The sequence below is a fragment of the Phascolarctos cinereus genome, unplaced genomic scaffold (assembly GCF_003287225.1).
Source record: "Phascolarctos cinereus isolate Bilbo 61053 unplaced genomic scaffold, phaCin_HiC Scaffold_726;HRSCAF=1367, whole genome shotgun sequence".
Classification (NCBI taxonomy): domain Eukaryota; kingdom Metazoa; phylum Chordata; class Mammalia; order Diprotodontia; family Phascolarctidae; genus Phascolarctos; species Phascolarctos cinereus.
Genome location: NW_027556098.1, coordinates 277,334,560 through 277,345,196, shown reverse-complemented (window position 1 = coordinate 277,345,196; position 10,637 = coordinate 277,334,560). Strand labels below are relative to the sequence as shown.

General features: G+C 48.0%; 1 protein-coding gene across 5 annotated transcripts; it reads left to right on the top strand.

Moving 5' to 3' along the window:
- Positions 1-292: 292 nt before the first annotated feature.
- Positions 293-10,561, top strand: NRGN (neurogranin). Of its 5 annotated transcripts, XM_021000740.2 has the most exons (7): positions 293-403; positions 984-1,108; positions 1,497-1,591; positions 2,066-2,240; positions 8,444-8,670; positions 8,975-8,995; positions 9,587-10,561. In XM_021000740.2, exons 4-5 carry the CDS (start codon positions 2,226-2,228, stop codon positions 8,663-8,665), a joined length of 237 nt encoding a protein of 78 aa, XP_020856399.1. In that variant the 5' UTR covers positions 293-403; positions 984-1,108; positions 1,497-1,591; positions 2,066-2,225; the 3' UTR covers positions 8,666-8,670; positions 8,975-8,995; positions 9,587-10,561. The 5 variants fall into 5 exon arrangements, with proteins under 5 accessions (XP_020856399.1, XP_020856401.1, XP_020856396.1 ...); XM_021000742.2 differs by lacking the exon at positions 8,975-8,995 and having other exon boundaries at positions 9,595-10,561; XM_021000737.2 differs by lacking the exon at positions 8,975-8,995 and having other exon boundaries at positions 296-403.
- Positions 10,562-10,637: the final 76 nt, after the last annotated feature.

The window sequence follows — 10,637 nt, the reverse complement described above, 5'->3', positions numbered from 1 at the left end:
TGCCACAATACCCACTCTCCTGTAGGCTTGGGACCTTCTACAGAGACCATTCTCCCTGCCCCCAGACACCACCATATTTATGTAGGGAGAAGGGAGAATGCTACAGGTATTGGAGTTGGGGTGGGGCGAGGGGAATTCACTGCAAAGACACCCCCTCACCATCTCTGACCAGCAGGAGGAAGGACCAGGAGGCAGCACAGCCTGCAGAGGAAGGTTGCCTAGCAACTTGGGAGACTTTACTGCAAACTCACCACATCCCAAAACTCCTCAGTTCTAAATTAGGAAGAGAGAAACATGGAGTCAGGGCCTGATACCCACCTTCCCACTTTCCCATCCATCCCCACAGGACCCTAGAGATAGAGTCCATCGGGGGACTAAGGCCATATATACTCCCATCAACTAGGTAAGAGGCTTGAGCACCTGAGGCAAGTTATGGTTTGTTGGAGTTAGAAAATGGTATTTTGTACCAGGAATTGATTAAATTCTCACTAACATGGGTGGCCTTCAATAGTTGGGGGGGGAGACTCCCTAAAATTTTGGAAACCCAGCATCAATTCAGCTCTGGAGAACCAAGCTAGTTAACTCTATCCCCACCCTTGCTAACAATTAGATTTTTCTGTCTTCCCCTTTGGTCCCAAGAACTTCTGTACTATCCTTTCAGATAAGGGAACCAACCTATGCTTTTCACAAGCCCACCCTTCACCTGAGCCACATGTGTGGGCTTAATTACCAGGCATCTCCAGAGCTTCATCACCTATCTTCTTTCTTCTCTGAACTGCCCCATCAGCAATTCTCTTTTTCTCCCTCTTCAAGCTTCTTGATTTAGAATTTTCCATTTTTCTCATAAATAACTTACCCTTACTCGTACAATATCCTGCACCATTACCAGCCCTACATCTCTGAAAGAGACAGTCTATGGTCCAAGACATGAGATTTTCCTTCCTATGTGAATTTTTCCATAACTCCTTTCCCCCGCCTTTCAGGATACATGAATTCTCTCTTCTAACACTTCCATGACACCAGAGAGATAACTACAATCCTGATGATTCACTGTACTTGAGGTTAGAAGGGTTTTCTTCTCCAGATGAACAGAGAAGGAAAGGGGCAGGTGTGTATCTGATAGCTGAGGATTCCTCATACCTTGAAGGAATTCACCCCACAGCAAGGGGTAGGAGACACTGAACAGATTCTAGGAGGGCAGCTCTCCAGGGAGGTGCAAGGGATAATGGGAAGATGGTTCTTAAAGATTCCTTCTTACAAATGTGTAGACATCATGTATGTATGTAAAGGGTATTTTTCAGTACCCAGTAGTCTGTGTGTCACAGGTTTGCAGGTTGCAGTTGCATATATATCTTTCTAAGTAGGATGTGTGTATGTGTGTGTGTGTTGGGGGAAGGGTGCCCATGTGTATTTGAGCTAATCTATGTAGAGTATAGCAGTGTGTGGGTGTACAGCTCTCAGTGGGGTATCTGAATTTTTGTGTATTTGTGTATGAGTATGTGCCTATCACTGGCCTTCATAACTTGCAAGATGAAGCCATCTGCGCTGGACTGGATGTGAAGAGGAGACAATCTTCCCATATTTTGGTGAGGTCTGTGTGTGTTGTTTACTTTGGAGATTCGAGTGAGAACGGGAAAATGGAAGAAAGGACTGGGGGAGGCACATCCCTAAGTGGGGGAAAACAAAGGGAGGGGTATCTCTCTCGAAAAGCTGGAGCCTCAGGTAACTGTATTAAGATATATATATGTCCAGATGGAAGGGCTTGTGTCTCTGAGAGGTCGGGGGTGTTCTTCTGTTTCCCGTACTCCTTGTCTATCACTCTGTGCTGCATTGGGGATCGGAGATGGTGGGGATTATTCCGTGGGAGTTTGGGAGGCTGTAGGTGTGTAGGAGGAATAGAGGAAGGTGTGTAGGTGGAGGGGCTGGGGCCGCCACTGGTGGGGGTTGGTAGGGAGGGGGGAAAAGAGGGCACAAGGGGGGCGGAGCCTCAAGGCGTAGTCTCTCCTCTCCTCTGCCCACTCAAGTTAAGACTCCTCCTGATTGGCTACCCTACTGTGGGCTTCAGGTTACATCCCAGAGCAGTCCCGAGCGCGGGAGAGAGAGGAATAGAGTCGGGAGCGGATTTTGCACTCCAAGCCGGGAAACCGTAGTCCCTGAAGCGCGTCGGACAGCTCACCGCCCCTGCCCCCGCCCCCAGCCCCGCCCAGCCCAGCCCTGCGGTCGGGATGGACTGCTGCACGGTAAATACAAGGACCACCAGAGGAGAGGGTCTAAGGGTGCTAGTGGGACCCCCGAGGCATCCTAAGACAGGGAATGTGGGAGATGAGGGGTGGGCGACCCTAGGGAGGGAATTGGGCCGTTAGTTAAAGGAAAAGGGTAGCTTGGAGAAAAAGGGTGCTTGGAGAAAAAAAAATGAGGTGGGGGGGGTGGGGGCCGCGGGGCGCGTCCTCTCTAGGCTTCCGAGTCCGAGGAACGATTCCCCAGAGACAGCACTAGTGGTTAGAAACACGAACCTTTTTGGTCGTTTCATTGCTGGAGCTGACCTGGCAGGAACAGGCAGTAGTCTTTGTAGGGTAAAGCAGCGGCTGGACAGAGGTTAGGCCGGTCAGGAGGCACTTTCCGATAAAGAAGGGTAGGAGACCACAAAAACAAGAAGGTTGTGGTGGATCTCTCCCTGGGAGTCTGTAGACTCAAGACCAGTCTCCACCTACTGGAAATCTCCTGAGAGTCCAACAGTGCCTAAGGTGGGAGTAATCAGTTAATTGGTGAATAAGGATCTTGGACAAGAAGCAATCTGGATGAAAGAGTTCTCGCCCCTTTCCCCTCCCCCTCTTCTGCTTCAGGGAAGGTGTGGAGATTGGATGAGATGACCTCCAGAGGTCTCTGCAGGCAAAGGAAGGAAATATCTGTCATTTATCACCCACCCACATAAGAAATCAGAACATAGCAAATAAGAATTTGTCTAGCTGCCCTAGGAATGGTTTGGGTAACCTTACTTTATTCACATCTTTTCATTAGTCTAAATCAGTAGAATTGCTCCCTCAGGAAGATTATGGGCTCAGGGCCTCAGTCACTCAAGACAGAGATCAGGCAGTGGGGAGAGAAAGGTTCAATGTGGGAAGAATGGTCCAATTCAGTGAGATCACCCAGAAAGGAGAGAAGGAAATTGAGGAAAGGAGGGAAGAGTTTCTAGGTGAGGTAGGATTTGGAGGAGGAAGGGAAGAAATGCTGTGGATGAGTAGATATTGGTTGCCCAGATTATGGCTTTCTAACCCTCTGAGTGTGGTATAACACCACTAACAAGTGGCAAACCCCACTGCCTACCAGTTAGGAGTAGTGCTGAGAACTAAGAGGAGTGGAGAAGAGAGGGAGAGAAGGGTTTGAGGAAAAGATTAAGACTTCCTGAACAATAAAATGTGCTGAAGGGTGAGAACAAAGAGTACAGATGCCAGAACTGAAGAAGAATTTTAGTCCTGGAAGCGGAATAAAATAATATTTAGAATTTATGCTTATTTTTAAGGTTTACAAAGTGTTTTACATGTGTTATTTTATTGATCCTCACAACAATCCTGTGATGTAGACACTATTATCCCCCTTTACAGATAAGGAAACTGAGCCTGAGAGAGATTAGAGTAATTTGCACAGCTAAGAAGTATCTAAGGCAAGATTTCAAATCAAATCCTCATAACTCCACTCCCTAAATGAACTCTCTCCTGTATAACCTTACTCCTCTGGGTAACTAGAGTTTTTGCTTTTACCTCCCCAGCAAGTGGGATAGAGGGGATGCTACCTAAATTGTCCCCCGTAGACAGAGGAGTCCAACCAAGAATAGAGCCCTTCCTGGAAAGAATTTTAATGAAGGCAAGAGGAGTTCACTAAGAGAAATTAGGGACTCTCCTTAATACTGCAGTCACTCCTATGGCACGATGCTTTGGAAATTTAAGAAGGCTCCAGAGCTGGATCACCCTCCCCCCCTTCACATACACACATACATACCCCTACATCAGAGGAATTCTCTTCCTTTGGGTTCCTCATTGCATCCTCTATTCTCCTAGGTTTGTCAGATAAACAGAATGAGTAAATGAGGTTACAAGATTGTGAGTGGTGAGTTAGCTTTGCTATTGCCCTGGAAAAGGGAAGTGTGAATAAAGGGTCACAGGGTGGGGCAGGGAAGAAGATGGGGACTGAGAGGTGCAAGCATGGTTGAATTGTATATAGTTGGAATAGAGGTGGTTAATTTCTGTCCCATCCTCCATTCTTCAGAAAATCCCTTAGTAATATTCACAGGAGATTTAGGTGTTAAAGATCCTTGTTGAATCCCATACAGGAACTAGAACAGGCAAGAAAAGCCATATAGGACATCTTGGGCATCTAAGCAGTGTGTGAATGGAATGGGAATTAGGATACTTGGGTTTCAAGTCCCAGGTCTGCCACTGACTGGGTTTCTGACCATGGGTAAGTCACAGTACTCTGGGCTCATATTTCTCATCTGTAAAGTGAGAAAATTGGGCCAAAAGGTCTCTAAGATCCCTAAATTCTACTCAATCTCAACCTGAGTCTTATCCCACCTTGTCCTTCTTCTTTTCTCACTGTTCTATATTACTTGCACCATTTCCTACTGATACTGACTGTAGAATTTGGGACAAGGCCCAGCCCTACTTTGTTCCTTATTTTCCCTTAATACTGAAAAGATGAGGAAAGAAATGGTAGACCTCCTGAGGGGAAGAGGATAGAGGAGGAAGTGCCTTTCCTGTTGATGCAAGCATTATAGGTATTAATTTCCAAAGTTTTGTCTTGCTTACTCTTCATTTAACATGAAAATGTGAAGAATACCTCCCAGCTCCTACCCTTCTTCCCTTCCAACTACCTCTTTCTTTCCCTAGCTTCTGCTAGGTAAAAGTGAGGTGGCTGAAATGAAGCCACAGAATCATAGCCTCTGAACCAACCTTGGAATTGAAACCTGCCCCTTTCCTGCTTTCCTTTCTCTTCTACTGGGTTGGCTGGTCCCTGAGGACTGAAAGGAGGGGCTAGGAATAGGTGAGGTAGGGGGAGAGCTTTTGCTTGTTATTGTAGGTTTTCAATCTGAATCCATGGTGGATTCAGTTGTGGCATCTGTTCTTCTGGGAAAGGATACTTCTCCCCCACCCCACCCCCACCTTATTCCCTTAGCTGCTGGGGTTCTGGAGAGTGGAACTAGTGATGATCGGTGTGTGTACAGCTCTGGAGCAGAAAAACCACTTGAGAGTTGCGGCAGGGGAGAGGGGGACCTAGGTCCTAGGGATCTAAAGAAGAAAAAGGAGAAGGGTAAGCTTAGAAAGCAGAGAATGTTCTAGACCAGAAAAGATAGGAAGACAGTGTCACCACTCTAGCTTTTCAGTAAAGCCAGGGACACTTCATTGAGATAACAAATGAGGAAAAAAGTACCATTCAGAAAGACTCCAATATAGTTGTAGGCCCAGAAAAGGGGCTAAGGATGGGGGTAGGTGCATGATAAGTATATTTCAGAGGTGTGAGTTGGTATTTTTGATTTTTTGCTAAATTAGACTCAGGTGTACAGAATTTAAACTGGTGTTGCCCAAATCCCTAGCAACCAGGTCAACCAAGCCCTAAGGAAGTGGTGAACCGAAATTCCACAGAAGAAATAGGCTCATGCCTATCTTATCTCCTCCTTTCCCCCAGTGCTATGTCTTATTTTGTTTGTTTTCTACTCCAGGGGGATCATTCTCCACCCTTCAGTCTCAAATACATACACCCTATTCCCTCTTCTAAGAAGAGGAACCATGGGAAGGCAGTCTTCAAATCCAATTGACTAATTTCTACCTAGGGTTTCTTTTTACCTGCTCCCAGAAGACTTGAGACAAATGTAACAGAACATAGAGCGGAACTTGATAACTAGTGCCCTCAGAACTGGAAATGGGGTGAAAATGGTTCTAGTGGTCACATGTCCAACAATTTCCCCCTTCCCCTCCCCTCCCACAGGTAACAGTATGAGAAACAAGGAAGTCTTTAAGAAACTGGAAGAAAAGGGGAAGCTAGGTGGCACAGTGGATAGAGCACCGGCCCTGGATTCAGGAGGACCTGAGTTCAAATCCGGCCTCCGACAGATAACACTTACTAGCTGTGTGACCCTGGGCAAATCACTTAATCCCATTGCCTAGCAAAAAACGACAACAAAAAAAAAGAAATTGGAAAAATGTTGCTACAAGTGAGGATCAGAACCTAATTTACATACTTCAAAATAAAACTCTGAGATGGAAGGAAGAGAAGCAGAGACTACATAAGACCCATGAACCTGAGCTCTAATCTATTCTGGATCTCAGACTAATGATGTGATTAATGCCATTCTCACCTCCCCCATCCCCAGTCAGGCCTAAGAGAAGCTTTCATGTAAGAGTCTATGTGGTATCCACCTGCCTTTGGAAGTCAGAGTAGCCTTAGACTTAGGGTAACTAATCATTTTGTGTGTGTTATGGATCCCTTTGGCAGTCTGTTGAAGTCTCTGGACTCCTCAGATTAATGTTTTTTAAATGAATAAATTAAAACACATAAACTTACCAAAGACATAAAAAAATCAGTGAAAATAAAGATGTAATTTTTTTTCTCCATCCAAGAACATGGACTTCCTGAAATCTATCTTCAGACTCCAGGTTAAGAACCTCTTTTTAAATTCACTTAATCTAGCGTTGTGGTTCAGTTTATTCACATTTTATGTTGTCCCTGATTCATTCTCCCATACACACACCATAGAAAGGCTTTCTGCTACAATTTATGTTTCCTTTTTCCCCTTAGTAGGTGGAAATGAGTCTTTTCTCTGCTTTTTTTCCCATCTGGACTTATAAACTGTCTCCTCTCTTTTTTGTCTCTGAGCTTTTCCTGGAGGAGGAGCAGTCTGGTTAGGAAAGGAAAGTAGTAAAAGGAAACCTCTAAATCTAGGGGTTCCAATCCTGTCGGCCATAACTGAGATACTCAAACTCCTTGAGGCTCTTCAAGCCTGTTGTCTTGGGCCTTAAATCTAGCATCTAAATCTGTGAAAGCCCATACATCCCTTTAATTCACTTACTTACATCCCCTTAATTCCCTACTTCAGTCAATCTATAATCTCATCAGTTGTGTATTCTTTCCATTAGAGCAGATTGCAACCCATCTACTCTTCTCATTCTATGCTGCTGTTGTCCATGTGCTATTAACCTTCCACGAGGAGGAAGGGGGGAGAGGAAGGAAGAGCAGAGTTTGACCACTATGTTGGAGATTTTTCCTCTAGATCTCTTGACATCCTATCTATACTGCTGGAGTGTGTGGGCTGAACTTCAATTATCCCTTGATCTTGCTAAAGATCAGTGCACGTTTTTTCCTGATCATATGTCTCTCTGCGGACATTCTCTAAGCAATTTCTCCTTCAAAATTCATTAGTAACAGTAGCAGCCTACTCTCACCAATAAAAATCGACCCATATGCCTACTTTCACATCTCTACAAATTTTTTTTTAAAATAATCTACATCCACATGGAAAGTATTGTTGATGAAAGTATGAGACAAGAACTGGAAAATTTTCGAAAGAGTATTCCACAGCAGATTCCATTTTTGCAATGACATAATTGACTGAAAGGTGTAGAGAATCCAGCTCCCATTTATTGTTGTTGCTGCTGTAGAAGCATTTGACTTAGTAGAACAAAATGCTTCTTTAAAATGGCTTCTCTGACAAGACCCCCCCCCATCACACCTAGTCTCCATATAAGGAAAATGCTGCTGATTCTTCTCTGCAGTCCTGGATTCTCCAACCTGGATTCCTTATAGCTGGAAGGTATCTCAGATATTAATAGTGTCCAACCTCTCTTTCTTGCAGCTAACAAAATTATACCCCCCAGGGAAGTGTTAAATTGGGAGTTCTGGGTGGGTGTAGGTAGCTCTGATCTAGATCTAGTTTCTGATCAAGTGGATCTTGGGGGCACCAGAACCCGGGGGGGAGCTATGTTCCCGGCCTCCGTTTCCTGTTGTTTCTGCTTCTCCATTTTCTGGCTGGCTGTCCAGCTCCTCCCCCATCTCCTAATTCCTACCGGCCTTTTTTCCAGCACCCAGAAAATGGGTTTCCTTTCCTGCTAGAGTGTGGCTGTAGTCAGCGAGGCTCATGGCCCTCTCCTGTCCCTTAAGGACTAGTCTCCATCCAGGTTTCCTGTCCCCAGGTTCCTATCCCTAATACACAGCTACTCTCCCTAGCCTCCCTTTCCTCCCCATCTATTCTTGTCTGCAGTCCAACCTCCCCAAACTCAGTTCACCGCAATAACGTCCCTTACCAATTCTCTACGATGCCCTGTCACCCCAAACGCTCTGTTTCCTGGTGTCTCCCACCCCAGCTTTTCCAACATCCGGCTGGAGTCTCTTCTCATTCCTGACTCCCAACTGCACCCCATCCAAGCACATCTTCTTTTCCTCCCCAATCCCCCAGGAGAGCGCTTGTTCCAAGCCGGACGATGACATCTTGGACATCCCTTTGGACGATCCCGGCGCCAACGCGGCTGCGGCCAAAATCCAGGCGAGTTTCCGGGGCCACATGGCTCGGAAGAAGATCAAAAGTGGGGAGCGAGCACGGAAGGGCCCAGGCCCCGGGGGGGCGGGCGGCTCTGGGGGCGCCCGGGGGGGCGCGGGAGGCGGCCCCAGCGGAGACTAAGCCAGGTAAGGGCTACGTATCACTATCTATCCCCAGATCCCTTTCCCAATTTTCCACTCATGAGCATTCCTTCTACCCCCACCTCAGTCCTACGAGCATTAGGAAGTCTCCTTCCGGGGACCCTTTCACTCCAGACGCCCTAAGAGCGGAGCAACTAATTGTACTGGGGGCGGGAGAGAGACTGGGGGGGGGCCGAAGTCCCAGGTGACCGACTGCATCAGGGGGCGGAGGGAAAGGACCTGTGGATTCAATATTTCCTTCTGTTTTTCCTTCTCTGTCTCTCAACCCTTGCTTGCCCCACGACTGAAGGTGAATTGACTGTTTTCTAAGGTAATTATTGTGTTACTCGGGAGGGGCAGGAGTTGCGCTAGTATCAGCCCTGGTGTATTAGTATCTTTGTCGGGAGGGGGCGTGTCTGTCCGTGGGAGCTGTCAAATCCTTCCTCTGAGCCCTTCTCTCCAATTCCAAGGCTAGGAGACACCACCTGCTGCTGCTGGGGCTGAAGGAGGTGGGGGGGGTGGGGTTGGGGTGGAAAGGGGGAGGCGATGGTTGGGGGAAGGGAATCCTGTAAAAACTGAGTCGATGACCCAGAGACAGGGACAGCATGCACACCTGGACAAACATGTACAAACGGAGCTACTCTCTTGGAGCCACAGGCATACACAGCGATTCAAACGTACGCAATTTCTTTCACTCACAGACACCCTTGGGGAGGTCATTTCAGTTCAGTGACTGGGGGGCGGGGAGCAGTTTCTAGATAAGTGGAAGTCCCAGACACCCTCCTTGGCCAGTCTCCTTGGCATCTTAGTAGGGGCGCAGGAAGAGGGGAGAGAAAGCACTGGCTTTTGACCCCAACTGAGGTGAAGGGTGGGGACGAGTGAATCAAAGAGGAGGGTATGATGTTCAGATCTCTCTTCGCAGTTCCCTAGGTGAGGTGGATGCCATGTCCCCTTCGCAGTGACAAGACTTCCCTGCAATGTTTGTGACTCCTTCCCCCACCTCTCCTGCCAGCCTCAGGAGCCCACACGCCACCGGGAGACCCCCTCCCCCTCGGGCCGGCTCCATTCCGGAGTCACTCTACCTGTTCGCCAGTCTGAAAAGGGACCTGATTTCCCTAACTTCTTTACCCCTCTCCTGTCTGTCCTCCTTTCTTCATCTCCTCGTTTTGCCTAATCCGCTCCACCTCCGCAGCGCACCCGCCCTGCATGAACTCACCACCAACTTTGCTAAGCTCCTCTTCGATTTCTCTCTGCGGATTGATGAGGGCGCCCCCAAATATTCCCTCTGTGTGTGTGCTCCCAGTAAGGAAATCCTGTTTGTTTCTGCGGGAAGCCGAGGGGTACGCCTGCCCCCACCCCTACTCACTGTGCTGCTGTAACCATCCCCATCCAGCCCACCCAAGCTCCAAGACTTTGGGCCTTTTGCTCCTCCACAGGCAGTCCCCAGTTTACACACTCGGGGTGAGGGGAGGCTTTTGGGGGTGCCGGAACCCTTTACTTCTGGGCGTGATCCTATTCTGGTTGGTGGGGGGAGGAGCGGGTTCCAGTTCCAGAGGTCCCCTGAAGTGACGGTGATTGTACGCCCAGTCCCACACCTGCCTGTAATCTCCTAGTCCTGAGCCCATTCTACAGCCCTACGCCCCTTGCCTCGACTGCTGCGCATCCCGGGACCACCTCTCCAACTCTCTTCTTGTTATGCAAACTCCTAGGCCGAGGTGTTCTAGAGGCGGTGTGGGGGGGAGTCAGAAGCTGCCCCTGCCCCCTGCCCTGCCCTGCCCTGACCGCCCAGCCCCTAGCCGGGCTCCTGGGGCTGTGGCAGAAGGGTTTTTAAATTTTCGTGTGTGCATGTGACCGCTCTGGGTTGGAATGTGAACAATAAAGAGGCAATGTCCAAGTGTTCCGGGCTACCCTCGAGAAGGGGTTGGGTTGGGTTTACAAAGAGGGAAGGCCCCGGACTGGACTAGCCCCAACCC